Here is a 16,189-nt window from a genome sequence, read left to right on the forward strand (position 1 = left end):
TTAATTATATTTGTGTTACAGTATGTGATTTTGTTTCCACATTTGTTTGTAATTGTTTCTTCTTTCCAAGTTATCTACTTTGATCTGTGTCTTCTTTCCACACTATGGCTATTTACTTAGTTGTCATTGGCATGTCAGTTGGCTTAGTTTAGCAGATTAAGTTTTTGTGTCAGGTGGTTGCCTACTCATTCATTTTGCATTGGACAGCTCCATGTTGTGTTTGCATGGAGGAGGTGTTGCAAAAGGCTGAAAAAGACAAGAAGTTGCCTTTATTAGAAGGTAGAGAAAGTTGGAGAACATTCCGCACAGTGGCGGCGGCGTAAGGCTTGGGCTCACCGTCCACGCACTAAAGATTTACATGAGCAATCACACAGCAGTGGCCGCACACCCGAACCTCTTTATAATCGCCATGTTCATTATCATTCCCCAAGCCAGAGCTGAAGGGTCAAGTCTACCAGGTGTCCAGGAGTGGGCGCTCCGTCTCGGCATGGACAAGCTTCCAGTGGACTTGCAAAATTGAGAGAAACTGGTTGTTAACTTTTCATGGGAACGAATTGGAATAAAGCAGGAAGGTTGGACCCAAAAGCGAAATTAAACAAATTTTACCAACAAACAGATTTCATGCAAGTCCACTTGTACCTTGCTGTATGGGCGGGCTGGCTCAGCTTACAGTTAAAAGCTTTCACTTGCTGGTCGGCCTTTTCTATGCATTGGGAGCTTTCGATTTACTGTGATGACTGTCATGCCCTTGCACGCAGGCAAGGAGAGCTCTTGGGTCGATTCTGCATGGACATCTGAAGGTCGAGCTTGCCACCGATTCCCATGAAAAGTTTGCTATTTGGACCGGCGGCATTCAGAGCGATGACGTGTAAATCCCAGCAAGGCGAGTCTCACTTGGTGGAGCGGCGTGTGGGCTCTGAGGCGGTGGGGGGTGGGGGGGGGCCGCGGCGGTCCAGGTCCTCAATGTAAAACATGATGAGTTTACGGCGCTCCTCGGGAACGCAGTCGAGCACCAGGTAGCGCTTGTCGTTCTGCAGTATTTTCTCTACGTCCTTCAGGTGCTGCTCCGACTCCTGGATCAGCTTCCAGGACCTGGATTGAAAGCATCACACACACATCACTGAGCGGTCTATGTCTCCTCAATTGGGGGGGGGGGGGCTCCTGACCTATATGTGATGAACTTGGTCTCCTTCAAGAGGGTTCTGAAGTCTGCTTTTGCTGTGATATACTTGTCTTTGATGTAGTCCTCAAACTCACGCTGTCGCTTCTGCAAAAAAAAAAAAAAAAAAAACAAACGAAAAAATGTCATTGGTGACTGGCAGCTTGACAGTTTTGGCTCTCCCACAAGATGTTTTTAAGACTTTGGTCAGGCAGCTAAAATCAGATAGCCCCCAGCTTCAAAGACATTTTCCTTTTGATGATAGCCAAGTGCAACTTGCCAACGTCCCAAGTTGCTAACGACCCTGCCAAATGACACGTGTCTGCGTGGACGAGTCGCAACAGAAAGCACACAACTTTGTCAGTTTCTCAACTCTGTTAAATTTGGACATTTGAGACCAATTACAAGCATTCAATGCACATTTGGGGTGGGAATCTTGACTGTCTTGCAATAAATTCAAGTTCTTGGGACTATGATTCGATCTCAAATCCATTTTCAATTCAAAACGATTAATTCTGCTTCAAACGACATGTGCAACTAATCGTCCTGAGCGACTCTAGTCTGCTTTGAAAGAATGACGAATGGAGAGAAAGTGTCATTTCATTTTTTACATTTTTCAAATTCTGAAATTTAAAGAAAGTGCCCTTTTCCACAAAAACAGCGTTATTTGATTAGGCATTGTAAATATATGGACCATTTATTGGAAATACAATATCAATCTCAAATAAAAAAAAATCATCCTTGATGTGTCAGCTTTTAAGTAGTAATTGGAAAAAACATATTGTTTGGATGATTGCAGTTATCAACAGCGATGGACATTTTATTTTGTAACTTTGAATTCCCTATTTGAACCTATAGGGCCGCATAACACATTGTCAAGAAAATTTTAGGCGACTTAACTCCTAGCTACTTTTCCTTAACCCTTGTGCATTCTGTATTCTTGAGTCAGTTTCTTCCACAGAATTTCAGCCAAGGGATGGTGAACTCCTGGTAGTGTGATAATTGTGCCGGGTGAAAATTTGACGTGATGTACCCATCAGGTTGAAATTTCAGCCCTCGTGTCTTTTTTCAATTCTTTCCTTTTTATTTGAACTGCCATTGATATATAAAAGTATTACAAAACTACTACTAAGGGTTAAAGCCAAGGAATGAAGGCCTTGTTTTTACATTCAATGCCATTTTAGACTTTTGAAGGCGCTGCAGGAAGCTCAAAAATGCCTAGTGTGGTTGGAAGGACCTTTTCAACCTCAAGCCCAGTACAATACAAGGACTTTAAAATTCAAGATGACAGCTTGCGGAGTAAAAAAAAAAAAAAAAAAAAAAAACCTTTTAGCAGGCAATTCAGCACAATCAGCTCTTTGTGGTCTTAGTATGCTACAAAATTTGCCACCAAGGAAGCTCATTTCTTACTCGATCACTGGAGGAGAACTTGATGCATCGTGGGTCCTCCTTAATGACCTTCTTGACCTCCTTCCATGTGGTGGTCAGCGTGATCTGCAAAATAATAGATGTGTGGGGGTCAGCAAAAGGTCAGGAGAGTTGGACACGAGGTAGCCCCATCATCATACAGGTACGCAAAGCTGCTGCATTGGACAATTTTATTTATGTATAAGATAGGGCTGCACAATTAATCAAATTTTCAATCGCAATCACGATACTGGCTGCCACGATTAATTGAGCTGATCCCCGGCGATAGTAACATTTAAGAAGCCGGCTGTCAAATCAAGCACTTTGAGTCATCCTACCACCAGGGGGCAAACGCAACATTAAGACTTCATTAAGCTTAAGAACCAGTGAGCAAATCCTGCAGCAGCGGCTAGAAAGGCAGTAGTATGAGCAGCAGCCTCAACTGGAAGCGTACCGAATGAGTGTAGCGACGCAATATTTTGCGTTTGGTCTGAATGCATCAAGAGAGTGGGACGTGATGACGACGCTGGGCTTCGCGGGTGCGCTTTCAGGTTTCAATTCCACCTTAGAAACCTTAAGATGGCAATGCTTACCACTTGATTATGTGACAAAAGCCTCCGATTTTCTCACCTCCACAATACCGTACTGTCAATAGCTGTCGCTGTAGCTGTCAATTGAGACCCATTTTGAAAAATCTGATTAGCAAAAATTTGGATTAAGTTCAGTTTGAAATTAATGAAAATGAATTTGTCTGCTAGGTCCATACTCACTTCAAGTGATTCTGGTACTTTTAGCAGTCCCTCATCAGCACCAGAGTGAAATGGCGTTTAGTTTCTCACCTGATTCCTAATATATACCTTGCTAGCCGTCAAATGAGACCGATTTTAGAAAATCAATTGTCAAAACTTGGAATAGATTGTGTTTGAAATGACCAAAAATGAGATTTTGATTGCTAAATCCTTGGGAACCCGTGGCTCGAGAGCCGCATGCGTCTCTTTAGTGCCCCCCTAGTGGCTCCCTGTAGCTTTATAAAAAAATGTTTGAAAATGGAAACAAAGATTCTTCAAGTTTTCCAATGGTGTAAAAATGTTTAGAATATTAAAATTAAACAGTTCTGTCAACTAATATTTACGTCATAGCCTGCGACACACGTCTCTGTCAGTGGGGCGGGATGCCAGGCAGGTGGCTGTTGTAAACAAACAGGCGGCTGTGTGATGGGCCATGGATCCCAAAGGGAAAAAGAGAAAAATAACAGAGGAGAACACAGGATTCAACGTTTCTGGGATCGAATCATTTGCATTCATTGCCAGTGCGGAAGGGTTGCTTGAATGTTTGCTCTGTAGCGAGAAGTTGTCAAATAACAAAGAGCAATGTGGAAAGACATTTTCAGGGAAGGCATGCTACATTTGCAGCCATGTACACAGTTGGAAGCGAGAGAAAAAGTGTGATTGCACTACTTCTGGAGAAATTAGAGGAGTGCAAATATAGATTTAAGAAGGGGATTGCATTTCCAAACTCCACTACTGAGGCAAGTTTTGTAGCAACCCATGAGATAATAAAACGTGGCAAATCACTACATGGAGTCAATTCATCAACATTTCAGAGCATCTATTTGCAACGAAACTTGCTTGTATTCCGCTGCATCAAGAGGCACCGTCTGCACAAACTTTCCATCGGAGTATACTGTGGTGATGAACCTTGTGATTGAGATGGTGTACAAGATAATTGCAAAACCATTGAACCACCGTCAGTTCCGTGCAACGCTTGATGAAGTTGACAGCGAATATTCTGATCTCCTGCAGCACAACAAAGTGCGATGGCTGTCCAAGGGTGAGGTTTTGTGCCGCTTTGTTGCTTGTTTAGAGAACGTGAAAACATTCCTGGAAAGCAAAAACCTGAACTACCCGCAACTTGAAGGTACCAAGTGGCTCAAAAAACTGCATTTTATGGTGGATATGAAAAGCACCTAAACAAACTGAATGAAAGTCTGCAGGGGAACACTGCACTGCAATTGCTGGAAGCCGTTCTATCATTCGAACAGCAAGATGTACAGCGAGGCTCGCTCTCCCACTTACCCTTCCTAAGAGAATTCAAAGAAGCCCATCAAGATCAGGCACTCAATGGTGATTATTTGCAAGGTGCAATCATTGATATGCAAACTGTACTTGGGAGCATATTTTGCGAGTTCTGAAAGGAAAAAAAATGACAGTGTCTTTCCCTGTCATACTCCTGGAGATTGACCCGTGCTTGTTGAGCACATTCCCAGGAGTAAATCAAGCTAACCTTGCGATAGAAATGGCTGATAGAGCCGACAAAGATTTATGAGCGTCCAAATTCAAATGTTTGACGGCCGAGCTTGAAGGCATCACTCGCCAGAAAGCCAAGCTTGTGCAAAGCCACAATTGGAGAGATATTGAGAGCATCCCAACACCCGAGAAATTTGTCTATAACACATGGAATGCTCTTCCTGACAGTTATAAGAACATGAAGATATATGCATTTGGAGTATTATCCATTTTTGGATCAACACATCTGTGCGAGCAGATGTTCTCAAACATGAACTACATCAAATGAAAATATTGCACCTGCCTCACAGATGTGAGCTCAAGATTAAAGTTACATCTTGCATGCCCGATGTTGAGAAGCTGACCAGTGATGTTTGAAAACAGAAGTCACATTAAATGGGTAAGAACACAATCCTTAGGCACCCATTTAGTGACAAAGTGGCAATTTTAAGAAAGTGATATCTGATTTTTGTCACCATGCATTTGGAATGACACTTAGGGATATTATGTTTTGTTGCTCAGGTCAGATGACAGCTGTGTTGGTTGCATGTCAAAAGAGGATGCTTTTTTGTTTTACCCTTGCACTGACTTCCTTGGCATTTGCAAAGACATCAAACTCAAACTATATTTCTTAATTTGATTTTATAAAAAAAAAAAATTCCAAAAGGCTGAATTTTTAAAAATATTTTTCTTTTATAATTGCAGGCTGCGTTTTATTGCATTCATTGCCCAGATAAGGGGCACATTAAGCACGTTCCATTTTGTTATCGTCCTCAAAATAAATTTAAAAAACTTGATGTAGTATCGCACAATATAATATTGAAGGAAAAATAAACATTTAAATATGAAGGCTCTTATGTATTTGTAGTTAGTCATTTTCATAGTAGGTTAATATAGCTATTATAGATACAGACAGTATGTATTGCCTTCATTATAAGGCTTATATAAGGCTTTTAATTTTTTGTGGCTCCAGACAAATTTCTTTTGTTATTTGTTAGGTCCAATATAGCTCTTTCAATATTTTGGTTTGCGTGGTTGGCTAAATCCATACTCACTGAGTGATTCTGGTACTTTTATTACTATTTTTTTCTTGCAAAAAATCTTTAAGGCTGTTGTCGGTGTTGTTACAGGGCTGTTGTAGTGTGTGCTTGGTTCTAAGTAGGCTTCATTTTTTTCATTTGTTTACACTCAGCAAGCAAGTTAGCTATGTTGCCCTCTGTGCCAAGTTTTTGCCATGATTTGCGTCAATTTGTTTTAATTATTTACTTTATGAAGCATCAAGCCTTGAAGCTTTGTTTGTATACTACAGTGGACCCCCAGGTTACGCCGTCCCTGTCTTACGTTTTTTTCACATTGCGATGTGGAATTCTGAGTTTTTCCATCCCCTCTTTAAGGCATTTATCCCACTTTACGATTAACATCAACAACTGTCATGACCTGTGGGGTTGGTTGTGTTTTATTGTTTTGCCTCCCTCTTCAGGCGTTTTTAGGTAATTTCTCTTATTTTCTGTTGGCGTCAAACTGCCTTTGCTGCAACAGCCGCTTTAAGATACTGGTCTACTATTGGTCAGCGTGATGAGGTCACGAAGATGCTGTTCTACTATTAGTCAGCGCACGGAGTCACAAAGATGGCTGCATAAAGACGTGTGAGAGTGCTTTCAATATTGTATTTATTATGCATTTTAGTCCTTAATTTTAACTCGGTTATCAATGAATCCTAAGATTGCTCGTGATGTTAGAGTAAGAAGATGATTTATATGGAAACGAAGCTGGAGATAAACAAAAAATACGAACTAAGCTAAGCTAGCCTGGCCTAGGCTACCCTTACTAGGGAATATGGCCATAACAAGAGTCACTCAGAGGTAAATAAATCCTTTATATATTTTTTATTTATGATGGTATTTAATCGTATGCATGTATATTATATATATCTAGCACTTACTGTACTATTTTGATACCAATTTTTCATATGTATGTAAAATCTGGGGGTTTACACGCATTAGCTAATTAACAAAGGTTTGGATTGCACGCCATACAGCAAATTTGCACTACGATTCCAACCGCGGAACGTATTAATCTCGTAAAGCGGGGGCCCACTGTAGTTTAAAAAAAAAAAAAGTGCAAAAATTAGACATGTTCGACCGTACATGATAAATAATCCTGATTAATAATCGTTGACCAAAATAATCGTGATTATTATTTTGGACATAATCGCGCAGCCCTTGTATACCTATAGCAGCCAGACTGCCTCCCACAGTACTATCTGACTGGTTAGACAATAAGCTGTGCATACAAAACTCTCAATTTTGCCCAATGAAGACAGCGGCGTTTTAACAAAAACATGCTGAATTTACTATTAACAAAAATATACTTGACATGTTGCAAATTTTAATAGATTAGAATGCATTGACTAGATGTGACAGTGCGTTTATTTTTCAACAGGAACTCTGCTCATATTACCTTCGATTGGTTGCCATGACAGCATAAAACCAATCTTCGTCAGATAATTTGTAGCTTAACCTTTAAAGTTATGGTTTTATCACAAAATTATTTATTTCATGAATATTTTGTAAATATTTGCTTTTGGTTTGGGTCACAGTTACAGCAGGGTAGTTCAGCCATAGACAAATGAGAGACCAGCAAAATCTGCTCAAGCACGCCCTCCCCCCAGCATTAGTCTTTGTGTCTCTCTTTGTGAATTTGGCGTGTTGCGGCGAGTGCAGGTTTACCGCTGTGGTCTCGTCCAGGAGCTGCCTGAAGTGCTCCTTTTTCTTCTTGGCCAGCGCCTCCACATGGTCATTGAAGAGCTTCTCCTTCTCTTCACGCTCAAGTAGCGAGGCCGATTCCCAGCGGTGATCTTTGCGAAGGTTCCGCCGCGTGTCCGACCAAGTAGCATCTGACGAACGCACCTGTGTGCGACAGCACAGAGATGAATGGGTGCATGCGCGCGGAGCGACCGGCTGGGTTTTCTCTGCGTCCTAAGTGTTGTGCGGAGGTGGCTTTTATGAATGATAGCACGTTTTTTTAAGTTGCAGATCTTTACGAAGTAGTCACTCCAAAAGTTTTCCCACCGATCAGTCTTGGATCAGTCTTTTATTCTTGTATTGCTGACATTATGGACTATCAGCAGCCTTGGAGTAGGACATGACAGCGTCTCACTTCCTCATCCGAGGATACAAAACACGAGGGAGTTTCTACTGCAGTGGATCACACAGACCCGAATCACTGGTGTAATATCAGACTTTCATCTGACAAAAGTACTAGGTGAGATTCGACAAGAAGTCAGTGCAAACTTTTGACGACGATCATCACAGAAGTGGATCGATAAGATAGAAATGGTGCAAAAGGTTAGGGGTCAGGATGTGCCTGAAGAAGCAGTAGCTGACGCGCCTCCCTCTGCCCTCTCTGATCCTGGGGAACGCTCAGTCTCTACGGAATAAACTTGAAAACTTCAAGGGAATGAAGAAACTCTTGTTTCTTGTTTTCCTGGCCTTAATGGAGTCCTAGTTGACCAATGGAGTCCTAGTTGACCAAGCAGGACTCAGACACTCATCTGTTCTTCGATGGATTTGGAGCCCCGCTTCAGCAGGACCGGGATGCAGAGATGACTGGGAAATCCTGTGGAGGGGGCGTGTGCATATGTCAATCAGCGCTACTGTAGCGCTGAGACAGTGAGGGAACGCTTATGTTCCCCCGACATCAAACTCCTGTCAGCATCACTGCCCATTCTACCTGTCCCGTGAGTGTTTATATTCACCCCAAAGCAAATCAGCCTACTGCGATGAACACCATTTTTGAGGTGGTAAATGGTAAATGGACTTTCACTTATATAGCGCTTTTCTACCTTAGGTACTCAAAGCGCTTTACACTAACTAGTCATTTACCTACTGATGACGCAGCATCAGGAGCAACTGGGGGTTCAGTGTCTTGCTCAAGGACACTTAGACATGGTCTTGATGGTCGGGGGATCAAACCCACGGCCTTTCGGCAACAATTGTGTGTTCCTCCTACCTGCCTAGAAAACTGTACTAAAAAGTGAGGTCAAAATTTGGTTAGAGGAATCAATGTCTGAGCGTGTATTGAGTAAGATGTGTTTTTCGGAGCTCCTCACTGTTCCAACTTTGTTTGCTGGTTTTACAGTCTTCAACTAAGTCTGCTTTTTTTCTACATCGATATTTACCCGTTCAAAACAAAAGTAATGCCTGACAAAAACCGAGGAGAAAGACAGGCTGAAACCCAACTCGCTCAAGTCAGTGAGCCTGAATCAGAAGGTATACTTGACCCTCACATGGACGACACATTGAAAAACATGCAGGAGACTATACTGGGTACCATAAACACGCAGTTTAATGTATTAGAGAAATTTGCTTACCTCCAGTCCGCACACAGCACTCTGGTGAGCCGACTGGATGGCGTGGATGTCACTATCACGGACCACGAGACACGGCTGCAGGCCGCAGAATTAGCCATCACCGAGCTACTTAAAGAAAACGCCTCCCTCAGAGATAAAACGAATGACCTGGAAGGTCACTCCATGCGCAACAATCTTAAATTTGTTGGAATACCCAAAGGTGAGGAGGAAACCCGACGGAGTTTGTGAGCTCTTTCATTCCAAAACTAATGGACAAAACCAATTTCCTGAAGCCAGTGATCATTGATCGCACCCACCACTCTATTGTCCAAACCAGCGGGAGGACCTACTTCTAAACCTCGCACCCTCATCACATGTGTCTTATTTCTTCCAAGATGAGAAGATACTGTGACTTGCAGTCAAGTGGACCCATCAAGTACGGTGAAAACAAGATCTTTGTTTTTCTTGACTACACGGCAGAGGTGATGGAACAGCGATGCGGATTTCGCGAGGTGTTGGCAACGCCACGTGAGCTGAAAATCAAGCACAGCCTGCGATTCCCTGTCTTGCTACAATTTCAGTGATGGGAAGAAACGAAGTACAATCACTTCGTAATTATACTTAAGTAAATTTTGCCTGTACTTTGGACTTTTTGAAGTACTCTTTTTCTGACAACTTTTTACTTTTACTCCCCACATTTAAAACACATATCATACTTTTTACTTGCTACATTTAAAAAAATGCCTTGTTTATTTTTTTTTAACTATTTACAATTAAAAGGCCTTGTTACTTTTCTTTCAGCATCTTTGCGCAAACTATGTGAACCGTGTTTGACCAATCAGCTGCTAAATTAGAAATAAACGCAGGGACGTCCCACAACTAACACATTCCAAAAACATCGCAGGTGTATTGGACACTCTAAATTGTCCTTAGGTGTGGATTGTGTGCATGAATGGTTGTTCGTCGCTGTGCCCTATCATTGGCTGGCAACCAGTCCAGCGTGTCCCCCGCTTACTGCCCTTAGACAGTTGGGCTAGGCAAGAGCAAGCCAGCCACCCTAGTGTGGATAAGTGGCTTCAGATAATGGGTGGATGGAAGATTTTCACATTTAAAACTTCATTTTATTTGCTTTAAATAAGACAATGCACATTATTAAAGTAAGTCTGGATGTGCCATATGCTCATGGCATTTTGAGAATAATAAAAAGCACTGCTGTAAAATTTTCATTCAGAATGAATGGTACAATCTAAACAAATGATGAAAAGATGGAACTATGAGTATGATTTCATCCGAGTTAAGATAATCCTGGTCTCATCCAGAACACAGAAGTGCGATGTGTAAATTACAAATGCATCTAATGCTGCTAATTTTATAGTGAAGTTCAGTACATCGTCTAATGCATCCATCCAGGCATTATATGATTTTGCATGTTACCATTTTGTTTTTAATTTTTGGAGCTGCTAAATGTGTTACAATCGTTTATCAATGTTAAGGATGTTCTTTGGGTTGTCTGGAATGTTGTTTTCCTGCATTATAATGGCAACACCTAACACTACAAATCAGCCGGACACGAGTACCATTTCACTGGTCTCGTGGAATGTGCGGGGTTAGGGACATGCCTTAAAGCAAGGTAAAGTTTTGGCCCATCTTAAGTCCCTAAAAGCAAACGTAATGTTTCTTCAAGAAAACCATCTAAAAGAAACTGAGCAGAAGGGACTGCGAGCTAATTAGATCTCCCAGGTCTATCATGTGCCGTTCTTATCGAACGCTAGAGGTGGCGTTGCCATTCTCTTGAGTAAAAATGTCCCTTTTCAACTTGTCTCAGCAACTGTGGATCTGAGCGGCAGGTAAATCTTATTAACTGGATGCATTAATTTGCTCAATGTTACTTTTCTTAACATATATGGTCCAAATATAGACGACCCAAATTATTATCACAAAGTGTTTGATTTAATTCCAGATTGCAATTCTACAAATGTGATCATGGGTGGGGACTTAAAACTGCTATTTTGATCCATACCTAGATAGACACTCCTCCCGGTCTCCAGCCACACTGTCGTCTGTTCAAACATTGAACGATATAATAAAATAAAGTCATATGGTTGACATATGGAGATTACAAAACCAAACCCAGAAAGACTATTCTTATTTTTGTCACGTCCATAAATACTACACTAAAATTAATTATTTTTAATAGATGCAAAACTAATATCTAATATTGACCACACCAAATATCATAACATCTTAATCTGAGATCATTGCCTGGTATCGTTACAACTAAAACTGGACCTTCCAAAACGCCCTTACTGTTGGCGCTTTAATCCGACGTTGCTAACAGAGCAAGCATTTGTTGATTATATCTCCTCGCACCTTGAGGAGTTGCTGGAGACGAATGACACAGGAGATGTTTCAGCTTCTACACTCTGGGAGGCCCTCAAGCCAGTGTGATGAGAGGTCATGTAAAATCTTTTGAGGCATCAAAGCAGGAACAATACCGCCGCCTAGTGGAAATTAAAAATATGCTTCCAGCTCTAAAACAAACCTTATCGGGGATCCTTGACTCAAACAGATTACAACATGTTAAATCTGAAATATGAATATAACAAAATCCTCAGTGTCAACCATGAATAATCTTTTATTAAAGGTAAACCAAAACCACTTTGAGCTGGGGGACAAACCGGAGAAGCTGTTGGCCAAGCAGTTGAAAGGTGCCCAAGCAAGTCGTGCAATATATAGAATTAAATCTAGTACAGGAGAACTACTGGTTAATCCTACAATAAACTCACATTTCAAAGATTTCTATTCAGAGCTTTACACAGCCAATTCAACTACATCCGAGGCGGACAGGGATAACTTCTTTGACTCCCTCAACCTGCCAACATTAGACGAGCCATCCAGATTAGAACTGGACTCAGACATCACTGAAACGGAGCTAGTCGAGGCAATCAAATCATTTCCTTCTGGGAGAGCGGTAGTTCCGGATCGTTTTGGCTGTGCATACTCAGGCCGTTTATACTCAGAATGATGGACTCCACTGTAAAAAAAGAAACTCCCAGGTTCATTGTATGAAGCAAACATACGCCTCTTATTAAAAAAAGGCAAATCACATCATCCTTCTCACTATGTATGTAAGATCAACAGCAGCCAGAAGGGGTGCCAAAAAAAAACAAAAACAAGATCAAGCGCAAACGTATGAACTGTTAAACTAAATCATTTCCAAAACATAATTTTGGGTGCAGCCCACGCGGCCTGGTACCAGTTGATCCATGGACCGGTACCGGGCGGCGGACTGGTGGTTGGGGACCACCGCTGTACACTACGTAGCCGCCTTTTTAAATATTAATATCGCTGATTATCATCTTAAATAATCATGGCAGCCAATATCGCAATCACGTTTAAAATTCAATTAATTGTGCAGCCCTACGTGAACGTATCTCTGTGCCCACCTGCCAGTAATATACTTTGTTCTCGCCAGCCTGCCTGCGCCTTTTGTTGGAGTTTTTGCCATCCTGTTTTTCCCCGCTTCTGTTCTTGCCTCCATGCAACGCGTCACTACAATTGGTCTGCGTCTCCTCACGGAGATGGTGGTCTGCTATTGGTCAGCCTCACTCATTTAAAAATAGCGGAATTGTAAAGCTTAGTTCTATCGTGAGTTGTTACAAAACCATATTTATAGTGCATTTTACTGCTTAATTCAAACTTGACTGAGTTAGCTATGGGTCCAAAGATTGCTAGTGATGTTAAAAGAGAAGTGAGAAGATGATTTATATGGAAACGATGCTGGAGATTAGAGATTAGCCTAGCCTAGGCTTCCCTTACTAGGGAATATGGGCAAAACAAGCGCCACTCAAAGGTAAATAAATGCTTTCTATATTTTTTATTTATGATGTTTTCTGATCCTTTGAAAAACTTGTTAAGAAGGAACTTTTAGAGAGAACTGCGCTTGCACTACCCTATGCAGTTTGCTTACATGGCCCATAGGTGTGGAAGATGCCATTCTTACCCTGCTTAATCTTTTATTTTAACACCTAGAGGGGAACAAAAATCATGCCAGACTCCCTTTTATTGAGTTCTCCTCAGCTTTTAACACTATCCAACCACAAATTTTAGCAAAGAAGCTGCTTGAGCATGTCTCACTGGACATGAACTTGGTGTATTGGATTTTAGATTTTTTAATGGCAACAAGCCATGGTCCAGTCCTGCAGGATTTTAGCAGTTGTTGCAATCAGTCCTTCCTGGGGCTCAACACATCCAAGAAAAAGGACATGATCATTGATTTTAGAACCCAGACAGCAAGCTACATTCCCACAGCCATCAAGGGACAACCTGTGGAATGCGTGAGCTATAACAAATACCTCAGGACTGTTATTGACTCAAACTGTCAATCTGTCTTTGATGTGTGTAAGAAGGGACATAAGCGTTTATTTTAACTTTGGCGACTGGCCCGTTTTTAACGTTTTTACCTAGCTTTTATTGAGTTTGCTTTATATTTTGCCTTGTTCTTCTGGTTGGCACAGTTGACCCTTCAGGACAAAAATGCACAGGGAAGGGTAGTCAAGGTGGCTGGAAGGCTAATTGGGGAGTCTCTGAGGCCCAGCTGCAGCATAAAGCCCGCGCCATAACTACAGACAGCTTGCACCCTCTGCATGGCGAGTTCCAGCTCCTTCAGTCCGGCTGCTGCTTTATGGTCCCCAACATCAGGACCAAACGCTACAAAAACAGCTTCATATCAGGAGCCATTTACAACCTCAACAGCGAGGCAAAGAGGAGGAGGAGTTCTGGGCATCATTGACCCTTTGGATCTAGGAGACATAATGGGATTTTATGTCTCTTAATGACTGGCATTTTAAGTATTGTTTTTATCTGATTTATTGTTGTGTGTGGTGTTTTTTTTACCCGAACTGCTGAATTTTTGCTGGCAAAGAACATTGGTAAAAGTTCTTGCTATAAATAAGGTATAAATAAATAAACCTTTGACCTCTGCCTTTTCGGGGTGCAGCTCACCATGTCCGACATGAGTGCTTTGAAGTGCTGGATGGCTTCCTCCCGCTTGTGCTGCTCCCGCTCTCGATCGATCTCTTTGGTCTGTTCTGATCGGGCCTTCTGGACCTCACGTTCACGTTCCCTGAGGCTGGCCTCTATGCGAGCCTGACGCTCCAGCTCGCGCTCTTTCTCCAAGTCCAGGCTCTGCACAACCACAACACACACTGCTCAAAACTTACAAGCAATGTTTGTGTTGATTTTCCACTTGTGTTTAGCTAGCAGGTTAGCAAGCCCATTTCAGGCATTTAAAATGAATCCAGAGGAGTAACCATTAGCCGATAACAGCTGTCCACTTGTGCTGTGGTTTTAAGGATGTGTCACGATCATCAAAACCCAAACAGAGCTGCAGGGAAAAACTTCTGAATAAAAGCCTCATAAGGTATTACATTGACGTCTATGTATTATTTGGTGTGTTTACTTTTAAGTTGGCCTACGTGTCATGTTGGTGCAGCTTCTTGGCATATACCATTGCATCAAATAAATATACAGTATAAATATCTCCTCCTCCTCCTCCTCCAACAATGAATGTGCAACGTCAAATGAACATACAGCCTTCACGAGAACCCCCCCCCCCCCCCCCCCCCCCAATCAAGCAAGAAACAGACCGTGTGTGGCCTGACCACAAATTAGCTACCATTCAAAAACCATTTCGGAGTGTCAGTTCCAATTTATATATTTACGTGAGGTGCAAATTTCAACATGCAAACAGCGATGAGAAACCACTTATTTCGAGCCTTGATATACATATACTGACCTTGGCTTGCTTGTCTAGGTACTGCTTGAAGAACTCCTCTCTGAGGGCGGAGCTTTCCACCGCCTTGTAGCGCGGGTCCGTCTCCATCCTCTCCTTGACTTTGCTCCAGCGCTGGCCTCCTTCCACATGCTGATCGTTCAGCATCTCAAAGAAATCATGCCTCACCTGACGCCAGCACAGCAAAAAACTCAACTCAGTCCACTGCCACAGGGGGGCCTCGGGCTAGAGAGGGGTACACCTTACCTTCTCCCCTTTGGACTTTGAGTCATCCTTGTCCCGCTTCCTCAGGGCTGCCATGTGCTCCACAAAGATGGCTTCCCTGTCCTTCATCTTGTCGATGCTCTTGAATCGAGGGTCTCGGCCATGTTTGAGTGCAAACTCGCTGAAGGTGGTTCTGCAGAAAACCACAAATGTTGACGACGAGAAGGCATGGCAGGCACAGGCCGGCCTTCTCACCTGGCTGTAAGCTTGGCATCGTCCATCATCCTCCGGAAGTCATCTTTGGCCTGCATCAGCTTGTTCTTCTTCTCCTTCCTCTCTTCCTCTGCTCTGGTTTTCACATATTGGTCAAACACCTGCAAAGATAGCGAGAAAGTGGAACTGGGCCGGCCCGATAACCACATGACAGAACCGCTAAACATAGACGTCAATGACCTGCTTGCGCTCTTTGGGGTTAAGCAGTAGATATCGAGGGTCGAAGACAATCTTGTGAAGTTCTTTGTCCCATGTGGAGAACGCAGACACCTGTGCGCACAGATTTAAAAGGCTTTCTGAATACTTGAGCAGAGAACGCCAGCTCAACAATGTGAGAAACTGTTCTCAATTGACTAACCAGTCTTAAAAAAATAAATACACACACAATTAAAATAAATAAAAAGCCCCAAAAGCAACGCCTGAACACAGTCTAAGTATTTACCCAAACCAAGAGTGTTGTTGCCACGTGGCAAAGTTTGCAGCGACAATGCCCCCAATGAATATTTTGCAACAAACACAAATAGCACTACCTTGACGAAGGTGAATTTAAGTTCTAATTAGCCAGCCTTGGTTAAAACTACCTTAAAATGAACATTGATTTCCATTTGCAACTTGATGCCATTTCATACTGGATGTTATCAGTAAACTATTGAATTTTGGTTTGAGCCAACTTGATGTCACATTCACTACTATATAGTCCACTGTGTGGAAGAGGT

The 16,189-nt window shown here is 42.2% G+C and overlaps 1 protein-coding gene across 2 annotated transcripts in view; it reads right to left on the reverse strand.

Annotated features, from left to right (window-relative positions):
* Window positions 1-247: 247 nt before the first annotated feature.
* The window catches only part of tcerg1b (transcription elongation regulator 1b (CA150)), a 38,471-nt gene continuing 22,529 nt past the window's right edge, over window positions 248-16,189 (reverse strand). For both annotated transcript variants that reach the window (XM_088440579.1, XM_088440578.1), the window contains 9 exons: window positions 15,654-15,743; window positions 15,456-15,574; window positions 15,243-15,393; window positions 15,000-15,164; window positions 14,207-14,389; window positions 7,581-7,760; window positions 2,570-2,653; window positions 1,167-1,267; window positions 248-1,092 (listed from right to left, as the gene is read on the reverse strand). In XM_088440579.1, coding sequence (XP_088296705.1) covers window positions 891-1,092; window positions 1,167-1,267; window positions 2,570-2,653; window positions 7,581-7,760; window positions 14,207-14,389; window positions 15,000-15,164; window positions 15,243-15,393; window positions 15,456-15,574; window positions 15,654-15,743 — 1,275 coding nt within the window. In that variant the 3' untranslated portion in view covers window positions 248-890. The remainder of the gene's footprint in view (window positions 1,093-1,166; window positions 1,268-2,569; window positions 2,654-7,580; window positions 7,761-14,206; window positions 14,390-14,999; window positions 15,165-15,242; window positions 15,394-15,455; window positions 15,575-15,653; window positions 15,744-16,189) is intronic.

Source organism: Hippichthys cyanospilos, chromosome 18 (assembly GCF_059441005.1).
Source record: "Hippichthys cyanospilos isolate Australia breed blue-spotted pipefish chromosome 18, RoL_Hcya_1.0, whole genome shotgun sequence".
In the NCBI taxonomy this organism is placed as follows: domain Eukaryota; kingdom Metazoa; phylum Chordata; class Actinopteri; order Syngnathiformes; family Syngnathidae; genus Hippichthys; species Hippichthys cyanospilos.